Raw genomic sequence first — 18935 nt, forward strand, 5'->3', positions numbered from 1 at the left:
CTGCATTGCAGGCAGATTCTTTATCATCTGAGCTACCACGGAAGCCCTCCTTTGAAATTTGTTTTCTTTAAAAGAGGTGTTTACCAGGCACTCTTATTTAAAACAATTTAGCACCACAGGTCAAGAGGGAAAGATATGAGAAAGAAAGAGAGAAGGATATGAAAGATATGCCTTTGGACACATAAGCACCTGTGGGCATCAATCCACTCACACACTTGGGGAAAGGTTCCCACGCGTGTGGACAGAGCAGTGTGCGTGGCAGACAGCCCTGAAGCCCACCTCAAGTCTGACGCCCGCAGCATTTACTCGAAAATATCATTAAAGTAATGATTAGTATATGAATATACATCTCAAGTGGGAAAAGGTTACAAAACTGTGTACAGCATAATTATACCTATTTATTTAAAAAAAAAATCAGTAGTATAGCTAGAACAAAGACTGAAAAGAAGACCATCAGAATACCGTAATTTTGTTCTGTATGTGTCAATGCTGGAAATGTTTTGTTGACGATGATCTCCCCTTCTTTTTCCCTACTAAACTTCAAAAAATTACCAATTAAATGAGCAAATGTGTTGTTGTTTAGTTGCTAAGTCATGTCTGACTCTTTGGGACCCTGTGGGCTGTAGCCTGCCAGGCTCCTCTGTCTGTGGGATTTCCCAGACAAGAATACTGGAGTGGGTTGCCACTTCCTCCTCCAGGGGATCCTCCTGACCCAGGGATCGGACCCACGTCTCCTGTGTTGGCAGGCAGTTTCTTCACCACTGAGTCACTAAGGAAGCCCCAAGAGCAAAGAGTTCTTTTAAAAATCTATTTTGAAATTACTTTTACTCTCTAGAAGATGGTTTGAGTTTCCTTCGGAAAACAGTCAGCCTTTAACAACGAAATGCCTTACTGGTGCAGAGAGCAGCGGGCTTTCTGAGAGGACGAAGTCATGTTAAATCCTACAGAACCATGGGTCAGCACAGCTCCCGACCTCCCGTCTCCCCCACAGGGCGACTTATCTGATGGCTTATCTCCTCGGAATCATGTGGCTTGTTTTACTAAGCCCCCAAGGACAAAGCAAACATCTCGGTTAAACACCCTTAAATAAAAACCGCTTTGAATGTTTTCAAAACCATTTGTTCCAACCACAGTGTTTGTTCCAAATTAAGTAAACACTGCTTAAAGGAAATCACGCCAATCCTGCATTTCTTATCAGGCCCAGGGCAGGAAGTAGTTCTAAAATGTCTTGTGTTTTTCTGTGTTTCTCCTAATGCTGTAAACAGCTGCCCCTTATCAGAGGGTGGAGCAGGGATTTCTATGGAAAGGGTGTCTTTATTTACCTGAAGCTCCATCCTCACAAATTAGAATGCTCTGGGCGGACTAATCCATGATGTTTACACACCCATCCTCCTGCCGGTGGGAGGGGAGCTTAAAGCTCGAACTGGTTGGGCAGCGGGCGCGGGGCTTTGGGCCAGGGGGCAGAGGAAAGCGGGCAGCCTGGTGTTCTGGGCATCTGGGTCACCAAGCACAGAAGTCCTCTGCAGCCCCATCCAAGTAACCCTCAACCCCCTGCCCCCCCAGGGCTAGGGGAGGACCGAAGCCAGCTTCATCTGGGACCCTTCCCGCGTGGGGCAGCTCCCAGCCGCCACCTCCCACACAGGGCACACCTGGACAGGCGGGGCCTCGGCATGGCAGGCCAGGTGCAGTCATCGTTGGGAAGAAGGCTGGCGCTCCTGGACGCGATCCCGTTCGCGTCTGTCTCCCCTCTGCCAACATGGCACAGTTATCCCCATCTCCCGAGGGGCACAGGGAGGCTCAAAGTGGTGAGCTGACTTGCCCGAGGTGACACCAGTGGTCCAAGGCAGAGCCTGGGCATGAATGAAGGTTCACACACCCACCATTCTTCAGGGGCAGGGGAGCTTAAAGCTCGTGTTGGCTGGGCTGCGGGCGCGGTGCTTTGGGCCATGGTGCAGAGGAAAGGGTGCCCAGTCTTCTCGCTGGTTCCAGGCCATGCCCTACCCTCAGCTGCTGGTGGACGCCAGAGTCTGAGGACTTAAGACTGGGCCAATATATACAGTCGGAGGGCGGGAGGGTTGGATAGAAACTTCCTTCTAGTTTTCTAAATTAGTTTATAAGGAATGCAGGTACGTGCTTCAGAGAAAGAAACTGCCACCGAGACACCCTTGGTCACAAATCTGAGCTGCGGAGAACAGACGGGCAAAGCTCCCTCTGTCTCTCATTATGCCCCATCCAGGGTCCCACACTCACTGCTGGTCTCTGAGCCACGGCCTGTGCTAAACCCCACAGCCCCGGGCAGTCCTGAGGTCCTTTCTCAAGACAGCGTGTGTGCGTGCTAAGTCGCTTCAGTTGTGTCTGACTCTTTGTGACCCTGTGGACTGCAGCCTACCAGGCTCCTCTGTCCATGGGATTCTCCAGGCAAGAATACTGGAGTAGGTTGCCATGCCCTCCTCCAGGGGATCTTCCCGATCCAGGATCGAACCTTCATCTCTTATGTCTCCTGCATTGGCAGGTGGGCTTTTTACCACTAGCACCACCTGGGAAGCCCAACATAAATACACTGTGAAATACCATGTGAAAAAGAGATACCTAGCTGGAAGCTGCTGTATAACACAGGGAGCCCAGCCTGGCACCCTGTGATGACCTAGAGTGGTGGAATGGGGCAAGGGGAGGGAGGCTCAAGGTGGTGGATATATATACATTTATATAATTATGAACGATCTGAGTTGATGCATGGCAGAGACAACCTCAACACTATAAAGCAATTAGCCTCCAATAAAAAAATTTTTAAAAAGAAAATATATTTATATTCCTTTAAAATTATTCTCATGTTATTAGCACAGACACTCATCTTTTAAAGGACTTTGTTGCAAACCAGTCAATCCTAAAGGAAATCAACCCTGAATATTCACTGGAAGGACTGCTGCTGAAGCTGAAGCTCCAATACTTTGGCCACCTGATGCGAAGAGCCGACTCACTGGAAAAGACCCCGATGCTGGGAAAGACTGAAGGCAAGAGGAGAAGGGGACGACAGAGGATGAGATGGTTGGATGGCATCACCGACTTGATGGACATGAGTTTGAGCAAACTCCAAGAGATAATGAAGGACAGGGAAGCCTGGCGTGCTGCAGTCCACAGGGTTGCAAAGAGTAGGACACGACTGAGCGGCTGAACAACAACCGTGAGCTAAACATTTCCGGCAGAATTTAGGTATGTCTTGTGGCACAGAGGCCCCTACAGATATCACAGGAGATGGAAACAAGGCTCACCATGACCACTGATTCAACTGGACCCTTGGTGCTCCCGGGAGCCCTTTGTTTTCTCCCCTGACCCCTCCACTCTTGTTGACGGAACCTCAGACGCCTGTGCTGGCCCAGCCTCTGTGGGCCTGGGTCCAGTCTCACCCGGGAGAGTGGTGCTTTGTGCTCCACACACACCCACAGCCTCGCAGGAGAGCCCCTCGCCGTCCACTGGATGCACATGCCTGGGTTTTCACCTGCCCCCTGCCCTGGTTACAGCATGGAGCCCAGCACTGCCTCCACCAGAGCAACCCTTCTCTGGATCCTTCAACAGACCTTACATGACACCATTCTCTTGTCCTCTCAGATAAAACAGTCAGCCTCTCTCAACTGATCGTTCCCTTTTACCTGCAAACAGACAGGAGTGCCTCTCCCCTGAGGAGGAGACCCCTCCCCTGACTGCACTCCCCACGGTCACTGTCGAGGCAGGCTCTGGACCGAGTGACCTACTGTCAGCTCCCTCCTTCCCTTGTACAGCCTCCTACGTCCCCGTCGCCTGGGCTCCGTTTCCATCACTCACTGAAATGGCCACCGAAGACTTCCGGGGGACCAAGTCCACGGGCACTGCCGGTGTCGGCTGGCTGGACCACAGTCAGCGCCCCACACCGCCGGACACTCTCCTTCCCGGCGTCCCCCTCCTCGGGCTCGCCCTCCCCTGGCTGACCCCCGGCTCACAGCTGGGACCACCCTCCCTGCGGCTCCTGCACCATCACCTTAGAGCCGAGGGTCCTCCCAGGCGGGACTGACCATCGCCATGTGCGTTCAGGTGTACGGCATCTGAGTGACCTGACAGCTCACCCCCGGCACCGTGAGCTCCGTGAAGGGAAGGGCTGGGCCCATTTCCACCCCACGTTGGGTGCGCACCTGGTAGGCACCCAAGTATATTTGTTCAGCAGGTAAGCAGGAAAGGCGGAGCTCCTAGGACGATGGTATTCACCAGCACCTGCCGGATTCTCTCCTTCAGGAGCCTGAAGGGGCAAGCACACACCCCAGCAGACTGCTGAGAGCGTGGGGAGACCAGGAAGCCTAAGCAGAGCCTGCAGGCTGAGAAAGTAGCCACAGGGAACCTCCTGCTGCGGAGGCCGCAGCCCCCAGTCCCCAGGGCTGCCTGGGGTCCCGAGCAGGGGCTGCTCCTGGTCGGGGGAATCCAGTCCCCCACTGCCAAGTGCACCCCTGAAACGAAGCCTGTCTCTGCAGGGAGCTTCCCAGGGGCCACACCTCCGTGCTTAGAGTCTAAATAACACAGGAACACCTCCGGGAAAGTCACTGAAGAAGCAGTTGTTCATGGATGAGTGCAAAAGCCTGAAGCAGGAGAAGGGAAAACATGAGGCGCCTTACATAATTTCCCCCAAAGACCTCGAGAACTCTTTTGAAGAGATTAGCCGCGTTCTGGAATTATTCCCAAGAACTGTGCCAAATGCAGCAAACATTCCTTTAAAGAGATAAGGATTAAGACCACCAGACAGCTGTTTCACAATTCGAAAAGCTATTAGCTGTGTGCACTGCATTTCTGGCTTGGAAAAAAATTTTATTTTTATTTTGCTTTTTTTAATTTTATTTTGCAGGAGAAATATTTTATATATATATATATATACATATATATATATATATAAAATAGCCAATTTTCTTTTCAAATGATCCCTTACTTAGGGCTTTACAAGACATTAAAAGTTAAATGTGAAATCTATGCTTAAAGGCTAATTTATGATGTCCAAGCTTAGCCAGATTCCCCAAAGGCAAACAACTCCAGTGCCTCAAACATGACTAGATCACATTAAATTTAAGCCCAATAAATTAAAGGGGGAAAAAAAACCTAGGCCTTTCTAACTCTAAATTGGGCAATATCAACTTCTTCACTAAATCTTTTTCTGATAGTTTGGGATGAAGGGGATAATCTTTGCCTCTGGACAGAATGATGGCTGAGCTGAGCCATAGGCAAGACTAGGCTGCTACCTCATTTTAACTTTTAATTTTGTATTGGGGTATAGCCAATTAACACTGTTGTGATAGTTTCAGGCGGACAGCAGAGGGACTCAGCCACACATACACATGTATCTATTCTCCCCCAAACTCCCCTCCCATCCAGGCTGCCATATTAACGTTGAACAGAGTTCCATGTGCCACACAGTAGGGCCTTGTTGGCTTTCCATTTTAAATATAACAGTGTGTACATGTCCATCCCAAACTCCCTAATGATCCTTTCTTCCCATCTTCCTCCCTGGCAACTGTAAACTCATTCTCTAAATCTGCGAGTCCGTTTCTATTTTGTAATCAGTTCGTTTGTATCATTTCTCTTTAGATTTTGCATATAAGGGACGTCATATGATATTTCTCCTTCTCTGTCTGACCCACTTTACTTGGTAGCTGTGCCATTCTAACTGGCAAGAGGACATGTCCTTTTCTGAGCTATGTAGCAAAAAGAGACTCAGCACCTCTCCTAAGTTGGACTTTTAGAGTTTTCCTTAGATGATGAACAGTAAAGCAAATAATACAAGAAAACGTCAACATGGAGTGGATGACATTAGCCAACAGAGAATCGACTGGACAGCTGGGGACTGCATGGAGACAGCAGGGCATGCGGGGGAGAACACAGTATCTGGAGTTAGACCCTCGGTTGCCAATTACCAGCCAACAGTGGAGGGTCATTAACCTCTCTGGACTGATGTTCACATTGATGACTGTGAGCTGATGATGAGATCCTGAGAAAATTAAGTAAAACCAACTGTGACCTACACAGAACAGACATTCAATACTGCATCTGTTAACTGCAATGAATTATTTGGTGAACATTTACCTGTTACAAAGATAGGGGGTCAGTGGCATTTCTATAAAAGAAAGAGTCAAGTCCTTGGCCTTCCTGTCACTTCAAAAGTAGAAAGTAATGCACTTTGGTAAAGGACATAATAATAGGTACTGCAAAATTCCATAACATTCTCAGAAACAAAAATACCATGTGACTTTATCAAATAATACAGTAAATTTCAATTAATTTAAGGGGGCTTCTGTCACGAAAAGAAGTAAGAGGTCAGATCCTGGGCATGGAGAATTATATCAAGGTAATCCCTAAATAAATAAATATCTGTATTACGCTCCTCGAAAGGAAAGAGCAACGCCCATTCGAGCACAGTGTCCTCCTCTGACCCCCTTCCTGGACCTTGCTGCCCCCCCCAGCTCAGGAAAGCCCTTTTCAGCACAGACAAGCCAACCCCGAGCACACGTGGGGGATGGCGGGGCACCCACCCTGACTCCTGTCCTGGCCCCCCATTAGTGGATTTTCATTGCTGTTGTTGTTCAGTCACTCAGTTGTGTCCGACTCTTTGCGACCGACCCCATGGCCTGCAGCATGCCAGGCCTCCCTGTCCTTCACCATCTCCCAGAGGGGTTTTCATTGGCCAGATTTATATTTAGGATTAAGATGAGTCAGGAGCCTGTCTTTCCTAATCAAAATCAATGCAGGCTGATAACCTGTAACAAATGCCTTTTACATCTAAGAAACAACATGGTCAGAACGTTTAACTCGTTAATACAAAGAGAAAAGGCACAGTTTTCTCTCTACCAACATGCAAACCAGTTTTCTCTTCTTGTTTTGCAACCGCATGGACTGTAGCCGCCAGGCTCCTCTGTCCATGGTCTGGGGACCAGGAAGGGAAACACACAGACTCAGGGGGCCACAGCACCAAAACCGGACACATCAAGGAGAACTGGAGTTGCCCGAGTCATCATCTAGACTGAAAGATAAGAGTATGAAGGGAATGGGAGTAGCAACATGTCTGTATTTCGTTTCAAGGTTCCAATCAGTGGACGCAGTTTGCTGACTCAGACACACAACAAAGGGGCTTTCTGTCCTGCTGGACACCTGACAAAAGACTGTACCCTCTAAGCCAGCAGTAGTGAGAGACTGTGTTCCATCTGCCAACTGGAGAAAGCTTTTACAAAGGCCCAGAGCCCCTCTCTGTGTGCAGGGCATGACTCACAGTGCGGCTCATAGGGGGGTGGAGGGTCTCCGCAAGGCACACACTCCATGTCTTGAAAACCAACAAGTTTTGTCTTCCTGTAAAACCTAGAAGAGAAAGGAGAATAATCTTTGTGTTACTTTTTTCATCTCAGCTCACAGATGCATCAAACAGATTTCTGTCATAAATTACTGCTAGTCTCCATTACCGGTTCTATGTTCGAAAAAAGGTTATCAAAGGCTTAAATATAACAGTATATTTCAGACAGGCACAACTTTGGGAAGCACTCTGAGCATGCAGTGGACACTTAAGAAATGACCATTCACTAAATGTAACTTTGTAGATTCTACTCAGCCCCACTTTTGTACATTGAAGGGGGGGGTGCCAAGAGGGAATATGAAATCTAGACGTCTCTATTGTTATTTAAATGAAAAAATACCTTATGCAGTGCTAGTTTTTAACCTTTGAAATTCAGAAAACAAAATGCCACGCAAACCATGAGAACACCAGGAAAATGTAGGCAGATACTTGTACAATCTTGATATGGGGGCACCTTTCTAGGAATGACAAGAAAAGAAATCCAGGACCCAGAATGGAAGAGATTAACAGTTTTGAAGACACACACACACACACACACACAAACACACTCACACACACATGCATGCACAAATACTAGAGACATCTGAAGAGCAAAAACAAATCGTTAACGTAATTAGTGGGCAGAAGAAAATTGGAAAATAGTTCTAATCACAGTATTGTCTATAACTTAAAACTTAAAAATCATTATGATGAAAGTAAACATGGGACATCTCTGATGGTCCAGTGGTTAAGAATACGCCTGCCAATGCAGGAGACACAGGTTTGATCCCTGCTCTGGCAAGATCCCAGATGCTTCGGAGCAACAAAGCCCCGGGGTTACAACTAGTAATACTTGTCCCAGCTAGAGACAGCCTGCACACAGCAACAAAGACCAAATGCAGCCAAAAACAAATTTAAAAAAAATAAATAAATTTTTGCAAAAGTAAATATGGCAACTGAAAAACATGCAAAGAACATTAATGTTCCAAAGAACACATCATAATTTTAAAATTTCATAATTTAAAAACTCGCTCAGTTGTGTCCCACTCTTTGCAACCCCATGGACTATACAGTCCATGGAATTCTCCAGGCCAGAATACTGGAGTGGGGAGCCTTTCCCTTCTCCAGGGGTCTTGCCAACACAGGGATTGAACCCAGGTCTCCCTCATTGCAGGCAGATTCTTCACCAGCTGAGCCACAAGGGAAGCCCAAGAATACTGGAGTGGGTAGCCTATCCCTTCCCCAGCGGATCTTCCTGACCCAGGAATTGAATCAGGGTTTCCTGTATTGCAGGAGATTCTTTACCAACTGAGCTAAGAGGGAAAAGACGACGAAATTAAGAACTTTAGAAAAATTTAACACTAAAATGTTTAACCTCATTACTAACAAGCAAGTGCAAACTGCAATGAAAATACACTGTTTTGAATTAGAAAACTGGGAACCTGTTGGCACGCACCTAGGCAAACGGGCACACGTGTGCAGCGGGAATACAAACCGCTGCTTTACAGGGCAATTTAGCAACAGGCCATCAGAACTCAATAGAACAGTTTACATCCTATCCAGTAATTTCATGTTTTGAAATTTATCCTCAAAACATAATCAAGTGGGGGAAATTGAATGTAAATAGAGAAACCACAGCATTGCTTATAAAAGAAAAAAACCCAAGAGGCCTGGCCCATACCCAACAGCAGATGTGACCTCAGCCGTGGTGGACCCAAGGCTGTGGAATACAAGGGGGCCTTTAGAAACCATGATGCAGGTCTACACACCTATTTTTTTTTTTTAATTCATGAAATACCATTAACTGAAAATGAATTGTGAATAATATAATTCCAATTTGCACAAACACACACTTTGGTATAGATTCTTTCAGATTATTTGTCAATGCAGCTAAAGACATTTATGTGTGTAAAGGTGCATTGTAAATAGTTTGGTATATTATACACCAAATATTAATAGAGATTATTTCTAAATGGTGGGGATTCCAGTGATTTTTATATACATACATATATATACATGATATATGTATGTATATATACATGCATTTTCCAACTTTTTCATGACAAAAATAGTGATATGGAGAATAAACTACAAATCAAGTTTATAGAGACAGGTAGATGCAATTATTTTGTGGAACTGGATTATTTAGCAAATCTGCATGATTTGTGGTTGAAGCAAAATCTGCATTCAACACTAGATAATTAGACCAAATGTTCAGACTCATCCAGTACTTGCTCAAGCTTCCATTTTCAATTGATTGTGAAGATCTGCTTAAATGATCATAATACGGTGACTTTCCACCACAATTTGATAAAAAATATTTCTTTTGGAATTTATAAAGTAAAAGTCAAAGAACAAAGTTGGAGGAGTCACACTTCCTTGCAGAAGCTTGTAGAAAATCGTTTGATCACACATGTGCGGGTTCACTTCTGGGCTCTCTGTTCTGTTGGTCTGTGTGTCTGCATTTACGCCAGCATCACACTGTACTGAAAACTGGAGTTTGTAATGTGTTCTGATATCAGGAAGTGTGACTCCTCCAACTTTGTTCTTTGACTTTTACTTTATAATTCCAAAAGAAATATTTTTTATTAAATTGTGGTGGAGAGTCACCATATTAAAATCATTTAAGCAGATCTTCACAGTCAAATGAAAACGGAAGGTTGAGCAAGTACTGGATGAGTCTGGACATTTGGTCTAATTAACGGCTCTGGGACAGTCTCTTCAACAAAAGGCGCTGGGAAACTAGATTGCCACATTCAAAAAAATGAAGTTGGATCCTGATCCTACACCAAATAAAAAATTAATTCAAAATGGATTAAAGACCTAAACATAAGACCCCCAAATTATAAATTTCTAGAAGAAAATACAGGAGAAGTTTCATGACAACATCTGGCAATCATTTCTTGGATGTGACATCAAAAGGCATATAATAAATAGGCAACGAAAGAAAAAATAGACAGGGAGTGTATTAAATCTGAGACTTTCGTACATCAAAGGATACTATCGATGTGATATGTACCTGTTACCAAACTCATGGAGTGGTATGCAATAGATATATAAAGCTTTTGTCAATCATACCACAACAAAGTGGTTAAAAATGTCACAACCAAAAAAAAAAAAAGACTTGAATTTCAGTGACAGTTTCTTTGGCAGTTAAAAAAAAATGAGACAATGAAAAGGCAGCCTATACTACGGGAAAATTTATTTGCAAATCATGTACCTGATAAGGGGTTGATATCCAGAGTATTTAAATAACTCCTAAGCTATGGTTTTTCTATTAGTCATCTACAGATGAGAGAGTTGGAACATAAAGAAGGCTGAGCACTGTAGAATTGATGCTTTTGTATTGTGGGTTGGTAAAGATTCTCAAGAGTCCCTTGGACTGCAAGGAGATCAAACCAGTCAATCCTAAAGGAAATCAACCCTGAACATCCATTGGAAGGACTGATGCCGAAGCTCCAACAACTTGGCCACCTGATGCAAAGAGCTGACTCACTGGAAAAGACTCTGATGCTGGGAAAGATTGAGGGCAGGAGGAGAAGGGGGAGACAGAGGATGAGATGGCTGGATGGCATCACCGACCCAATGGACATGAGTTTGAGAAGGACAGGGAACCCTGGAGTGCTGCAGTCCATGGGGCCACAAAGAGTTGGACACAACTAAGAGACTGAACTAGAACAACAACAAAAATGTCCTTTGCAAGGAAGGGGTGATGCTAATCCCTTCTTCACAGAGTGGTTTGGCAATTAAATCATCGAATCCATACAGAGTGCTTGGAAAATATCAGCCATCCTGGTTACTAAAAGCAGCAAAGAACTGGCCACGTGGGTTCCTCTTCCAGGGCAGGGCCCCAGGCTCCCTCAACAGAGAAAGGCGGGTGGGGCCGGGGCCGGAGGCCGTGTGGCCCCTTTTGCAAAGCTTTCACAGGCCCTGCACAACATTAACTGACAGCAATGTCTGTGATGTATTTAGTGCTTACTGTGCCCTAGGCACTCTGCCAGGCTCTGGACATTAGCTCTATTCTTTACCCTTCCAACAATGCTGCAGGTTGGTAGCATTACTACATGATATACACATATTTTTACATAATTGACTTATTTATCTTAAAGATTTTTTTTTTTTTTTTGATGTGGACCATTTTTAGTTTTTGTTGAATTCATTACAATATTGCTTCTGTTTCATGTTTTGGTTTTTTGGCCACAAGGCCTGTGGGATCTTAGTTCCCTGACCAGGGATCGAACCCTGCGCTAGAAGGCAAAGTCTTAACCACTGGACCATCAGGGAAGTCTCTGAAAGATGATATTTTTATAGGTGAGAAGAATCAATGTCAGAGAAATTAAGTAACTGGCTAGAAGCCACGACCATACTTGGGAACAAGGGCATTGACTTTCCCTGGTCGGTCAAACTGTAGCCTGGACAGACTCTCCACTCCAGGGTTCGGAGGGGCCAAGCCCACGGGCAGGTCCTTATCCCAGTAAGATCATGGCTGCAGAAGCGGGGTATGGCAGCAGGAATAAAAATGCCCATCTTGTGCCTGATCTTGGCATTTTTCTGGAGGCAATACGCAATTCATTTATTTATTTTTTTTAATATTTACTTATTTATTTGGGTACACTGTATCTTAGTTGCAGCATGTGGGATCTAGTTCCCTGACCATGGATCAAACCCAGGCCTCCTGCATTGGAAGCACAGAGTCTTCGCCACTGGACCACCAGGGACATCCCTGTTTATTTTCTTTCTGCCTCAATTTCCTGTCTGTAAAGCATGTGTGAACTATTCGCCTCTTTCACACAAACACAGTCAAGCTGGGTGAGCACTTTGAACACACCCAGGAAGATCTGTGTACAAGTCATTCTGTAATTGTTGCCTGCCTCATACCTTCATGCTGGCTTAGAAAGGATGTAATTTTAAACTAATCATATAAATAAACTATGAAACACTATTCAAATATCTACTCATTTCTAATCTTCCCGCATGGAAGCATTTATTTACAGGACAAGCAAACATTGTGGAAACTAAAGCCGTGGGCTCAAGTGACAGCAAATTTGGTGGAGCATGAAGAAGCACGTCTGGGAGGGGGCTCGGGAGAGGCTGGATCCTCTCACGGTCCAGCAGCTCACACCTGGGGTCCCCCCACCAACCCCACAAACAGCGACTCCTGGGTCTCCAGGCACTGCCCACCTTGGGCGGCAGCCCCCGTGGACTCCTCATCCCCCTGCCCCAACGCCTGACCCCAGTGAAGAGGGCAGAGGTGCCCAGACTTGGTTTTGTCAGGACAGGAACAGAGATAAGACAGGTGTTCAGTTTCTATCCCTGCATTAGATTCGCACAAGGTCAAAACTCGGCGTAATGATCCTCAACAGGTATCAGCTGAGATTACGTTCCTTTTTTTTTTTTTTTTTTTTTAATAACAGACTGGGGACATCCCTGGTGATCCAGTGGTTAAGACTCTGCACCTCCAATGCAGGGAGCATGGGTTCGATCCCTGGTCAGGAACAGCTCTCACATGCTGTGCAGAACAGTCAAGAAATAAAAATTAATTAATTAAAAAACAGAGTAGATTATTGAGATATAATTCACATACCATGCAGTCCATCCCTTTAAAGTAAACAATCTTTAGTATCGACACATTCAAGGAGCATTCATTGACATATTCTGTGTTACATCGGAACCGACTATTTTAGAACATCTTCATCACTCTAGAAAAGAAACTCTGCCTCCTTTGGCAACCACACACCGTTCTCAACCCTCCCCAGCCATTAGCCCTTGACAGCCATTTATTTACTTTCTGTTCTTTAGATCTGCCACATCTGGACATTTCACACAAATGGAATCATACAAAACGGGGTCTTTTGTGATTGGTTTCTTTCACTTCGCATCATGTTTTCTAGGTTCACCCACGTTGTCAGCTGTATCAGTAATTCATTCCTTTCATTCCCGAACAGCATTTTGTCATTAATTCGTTAATTACACTCCATTTTGTTGATCCATTGATCAGCTGAAGGACATTTGGGTCATTTCTACTTTTTACTATTACGTACAGTGCTGTGAACAGCTGTGTACAAGTTTTTGTGCGGCACGTTCTTAATTCCCCTGGTTATATACCCAAGGGCAGAATGGCTGAGTTGCAAGGAAATTCAATGCGTAACTTGTTGAGGATCTTCCATACTGTTTTCCAAAGTGGCTGCACCATTTTACATTCCCAATTTTCCAGTCCTCACCAATATCTGCTATTGTCTGTCTTTTGGCTATAGCCATCCTTGTGGACACAGAAGGAAGAGTACACAGAACTGTACAAAAAAGATCTTCATGACCCAGATAATCACGATGGCGTGATCACTCACCTAGAGCCAGATATCCTGGAATGTGAAGTCAAGTGAGACTTAGGAAGCATCACTACGAACAAAGCTAGTGGAGGTGATGGAATTCCAGTTGAGCTATTTCAAATCCTTAAAGATGATGCTGTGAAAGTGCTGCACTCAATATGCCAGCAAATTTGGAAAACTCAGCAGTGGCCACAGGACTGGAAAAGGTCAGTTTTCATTCTAATCCCAAAGAAAGGCAATGCCAAAGAATGATCAAACTATCGCACAATTGCACTCATCTCACACGCTAGTAAAGTAATGTTCAAAATTCTCCAAGCCAGGCTTCAGGAATATGTGAACCATGAACTTCCAGATGTTCAAGCTGGTTTTAGAAAAGGCAGAGGAACCAGAGATCAAATCGCCAACTTCTGCTGGATCATCAAAAAAGCAAGAGAGTTCAAAAAAACATCTATTTCTGCTTTATTGACTACGCCAAAGCCTTTCACTGTGTGGATCACAATAAACTGTGGAAAATTCTCAAGGAGATGGGAATACCAGACCACCTGACCTGCCTCTTGAGAAACCTGTATGAAGGTCAGGAAGCAACAATTAGAACTGGACATGGAACAACAGACTGGTTCCAAATCGGGAAGAGAGTACATCAAGGCTGTATCTTGTCACCCTGCTTATTTATAAAACTTATATTCAGAGTACATCATGAGAAACGCTGGGCTGGAGGAAGCACAAGCTAGAATCAAGATTGCTGGGAGAAATATCAATAACTTCAGATATGCAGATGACACCACCCTTATGGCAGAAAGTGAAGAGGAACTAAAGAGCCTCTTGATGAAAGTGAAAGAGGAGGGTGAAAAAATTGGCTTAAAGCTCAATATTCAGAAGACTAAGATCATGGCATCCGGTCCCATCACTTCGTGGCAAATAGATGGGGAAACAGTGGAAACAGTGGCTGACTTTATTTTTTGGGGCTCCAAAATCACTGCAGATGGTGACTGAAGCCATGAAATTAAAAGATACTTGCTCCTTGGAAGGAAAGCTATGACCAACCTAGACAGCATATTAAGAAGCAGAGACATTACTTTGTCAACAAAGGTCTGTCTAGTCAAGGCTATGGTTTTTCCATTAGTCATGTATGGATGTGAGAGCTGGACTATAAAGAAAGCTGAGCACAGAAGAATTGATGCTTTTGAACTGTGGTGTTGGAGAAGACTCTTGAGAGTCCTTTGAACAGCAAGGAGATCCAACCAGTCCATCCTAAAGGAGATCAGTCTTGGGTGTTCATTGGAAGGATTGATGTTGAAGCTGAAACTCCAATATTTTGGCTACCTGATGCGAAGAGCTGACTCATTGGAAAAGACCCTGATGCTGGGAAAGATTGAAGGCAGGAGGAGAAGGTGACAACAGAGGATGAGATGGTTGGATGGCATCAATGACTCAGTGGACATGAGTTTGGATAAACTCTGGGAGTTAGTGATGGACAGGGAGGCCTGGCGTGCTGCGGTTCATGGGCTCGCAAAGAGTTGGACACGACTGAGTGACTGAAATGAACTGATCCTCATGGTCATGAAGTATATGGGGGGGTATTTTTCTGAATTTCCCTGATGACTGATGTTGAGTATCTTTTCATGAGCTCACTCATGAGTATAATCTGTGTATCTTATTTGCAGAAATGTCTATTCTATCCTTTGCCCATAATTTACTTGGGTTACTTGTCTTTTTGTTATTGAGTTGTAAGAGCTCTTTATATATTCTAGATAAGATAGTCCCTTACCACATATATGATTTATGGTTTATGACTAGTTCTTCTAATTCCGGGGGGTTGTCTTTTCATTGTCTTGACAGTATCCTTTGAAGCACAAAAGATTTTAATTTCAATGAAGTCCAGTACAGCTATTTTCCCTTTGGTCATTGTGCTGTTGGTGGAAGATCACTACTTTTTGCATCTGTTTGGGTGGTTAAGTTTTTGCATGAGGACATGACTCATAAGGCTATTTTCTGCTCTTTCTTTGGGCCCAGAGTTTTAGCTGTCCTCTGGCTTCAATAAAAGCCCCAGGACAAGCACCCGGCATCTGTCAAACCCCCGGTCTTGTGGGCACATGCTGGTCAAGTGCAGTGAGGGCCCTGCATCTGTCATGACTTGGAGCATGGATTCTGGCAGCAGAGTCCTGGACACGGCTCCAAGTTGTACCTCGTACTGTCTGTGCAATCTTGCCTGGATAACCTTAATGACAAGGCTCAGTTTCTTCATTTTTAAAACACGGTGAACATTACAGAAAATAAGTCATGTAAAGTGCTTCTCTGTGTTAAATTGTTTCAGTCCTGTCTGACTTTTTTGCGACTCTATGGACTGTAGCCCGCCAGGCTCCTCTGTCTATGGGATTCTCTAGGCGAGGTTACTGGAGTCAGTTGTCATTTCCTCCTCCAGAGGATATAGCATGCTTAGCCACTAAGTAATACATCTCTGCTGCTCCCGTAATGCTGCTGGCCCTGGTTAATTCACTTCTGCCATAAAACTTGGGTTCCAGGCAAGCTCCAGGATTCCTGATCTCTCCTTTGGCTCTGTTCTGTATTAAACACGTCCTCCTGGCAGTCACCTGGTCTCTTCCCTGCCTTACCTCCTGCAACAAGGCCTCTTCACTCTCTAACAGACCACCACTCGGCCCCAGTGGGTCCCAGTTTTCATTACCACTCTGGCTTCCAGCTGCCTGTTTCATCTGGCATGTCCAGCCAACCGTTACCTACAAGCACTTAAAACGTTAAAAATCCCTCCTCCTGGGCTTTGTCTCTCCACCTGGCCCAGGTGTGGTCCACTTTCTATCTACGGCCTGGGTTCCCTTCCAATGTGCACATTTAAGGTCTCCACTGTCACACGAGCCCACCTCTGCCATCCCTTCTGCCTCTCCCTCCAGCCCACTCTGTTGCCTCCTACACCTGCCTTGTCCTGTCGGCCGTTTCTAAAATGCACACATGTCCACCCTAGGGCCTGCATCCACAGAGACCTAACCTTTTCAGCATCACCCAGCCTGATGACCCACTCTGATCCTGCCACCTGCCTCTTCTCTGTCCCCGGGGGGCACACCCAGCCCCCTGAGCTGCTAAAGACTTTGTTTTCCCCAGGAACCACCACCTTCTACCTTTTTGCACAACTTCTTATTATTTACTATGCAGGTATCTTTCAAACCATATTAGGATGTAAGCTGCCCATGGGTGGCAGTCTTTCTTTCCCTCCCGAAAGCAACACCTGGCAGCTGCCCCACAAACACTGCAGACGTGACTGGCTGGATGGTGGTGTTTGCATTTCTCTGATCATATGGAGGATTGCCACCTTCTTAGCATCACAGGCCACATGCACTTCCTCTTTTGTGAGCTGCCTTAGTCTTTCATCCCTTTGTCTATCTTTTCTTCCTTATTGACCGGTGAGAACTCTGCAGATTTTTGTGACACCGAGCCTTGGTCACTGGCTTACCTGTTTGATCCTAACCACCCGCCTGTCACTGTGCAGGGCATGCGGGAGGCCTGGGAAACAGAAAAGCCGTGAACCTCAGCAACCTTGTTGGGGTGGATGTCAGCAGGCATCCGCGTTTGGAAGGGAACCAGAGAGAAAATCCTGCTCAGAATAACGACCTGATCTCCCAGGGAGGACTGGCCACGTACCCAGGCAGGCAGTCCCCGCAGACGGCGTCGCCGGTGGCCGAGCAGTTGGCCTTCTGGAAACGGCTCAGCAGGGCGCAGTCCAGGCACGGCTTGCACTTCTGAGAGCCCCAGTCTTCCTTGAACCTGTGTGGCCGGCACTTCACACACTGGGCGTCCTCCCCATAGCCAAAGCCACATTCCTGTGGGGATGAACAGACAAGAGACGGCTATTCAGGCCCTGCGAGCGTGAAAAAGGAGGACGACGAGATACGACGGGGAACCGGGCTGGTAATTACCCAGCGCCCGCCTCCTTGAACACAAAGGCCCCTCTTTCAGCGGTTCCCATGTGTCTCCCCGCTAATAATCTCTCTTACAGCCAGAAGTATACTTTGTCATCCACTTTATTCCGGCATCACGAGCATTTGAATACTAAAGGCTCTCTGACTCCTGCTGCTGAATTATCGCCGGCTTTGGGCGGAATCAGGCACTTTCTTCTCTAACTTGGCCGGTCATCTGAGTCCTCAGAAACTGGAGTCAGGGAAACAGGCAGACACATATTCACTTATCAAGGCAGAAAATAAGTGCTTTGATAAGTATTAGAACGCAAGGACAGCTGCATATGAAATGTCAGAGGCTTACAAGCCTAGAAACCTATCCAATGAACTGCCTTGAAATATTTAGCTGTTTACTATCATCATTTAAACACTGAGTCTGACTCTTTTGCGATCCCATAGACTAATAGCCCACCAGGCTCCTCTGTCCATGGGATTCTCCAGGCAAGAATACTGGAGGGTTGCCATTTCCTTCTCCATGGATCTTCGTGACCCAAGGATCAAGCCTGCATCTCCTCCATCTCCTATATGGGCAAGGAGGTTCTTTACCACTATGCCACCTGGGGAGCCCTGGCTGTTTATTGCTGTCTGATAGAAGATGCTTATATGACACCTAAAAGAACACTAAATTCTTGTCTGGATCAAGCCCTGTGACACTGAAGTCTCAGGACTCTCTACATTTGGGCATCAGAACCCAGCGCTGCTTTCCAGGGATGGGCCTCACAGATGACCCTTTGACCTGTGTGCGATCATCTCCACAAGATCAAGCACTAAATCAATCACAGCGGATCATACTGCAGTTATAATGCAACCACAAGAGTGCTATAGACAGGTGTTCGTGACAGTTTAAAAAATAAATCATCATACAGAGTGAAAAGTATGACCCCATTTCTTACAGAAACACTAATATTAAGTACTCACATTTATTGGGAGCTCCCTTATGCCAGGATCTCATTAATTAATACTCCCCTCAGTAAGGAAAGCCCTACCCATGCTCCCACCTCATGGATGGGAGTGTGGGGTTTCCCAGAAAGGGCACACCTTAACTAAAGAGACATGGCTGGTATCAGAACCAGGATATTCCCAGGGCAGTCTTTAAATTAACTAATTGGTTGATTCTATAGTGCTTTACAATTTTCAAAAGTTTCACACAATTTTATATAATCCCATAATAATACTGGAGAAGGCAATGGCAACCCACTCCAGTATTCTTGCCTGGAAAATCCCATGGATGGAGGAGCCTGGTAGGCTGCAGTCCATGGGGTCGCTAAGGGTCAGACACGACCAATCGACTTCACTTTCACTTTTCACTTTCAT

General features: G+C 45.6%; 1 protein-coding gene across 2 annotated transcripts in view; it reads right to left on the reverse strand.

Moving 5' to 3' along the window:
- The window catches only part of TNFRSF19 (TNF receptor superfamily member 19), a 91354-nt gene that overhangs the window by 29608 nt on the left and 42811 nt on the right, over nucleotides 1–18935 (reverse strand). For both annotated transcript variants that reach the window (XM_081551069.1, XM_081551068.1), the window contains exons 4-5: nucleotides 17308–17486; nucleotides 7274–7359 (exon numbers count right to left, since the gene is read on the reverse strand). In XM_081551069.1, coding sequence (XP_081407195.1) covers nucleotides 7274–7359; nucleotides 17308–17486 — 265 coding nt within the window. The remainder of the gene's footprint in view (nucleotides 1–7273; nucleotides 7360–17307; nucleotides 17487–18935) is intronic.

Source organism: Giraffa tippelskirchi, chromosome 12, assembly GCF_054371585.1.
Source record: "Giraffa tippelskirchi isolate mGirTip1 chromosome 12, T2T-mGirTip1v1.2.pri, whole genome shotgun sequence".
Classification (NCBI taxonomy): domain Eukaryota; kingdom Metazoa; phylum Chordata; class Mammalia; order Artiodactyla; family Giraffidae; genus Giraffa; species Giraffa tippelskirchi.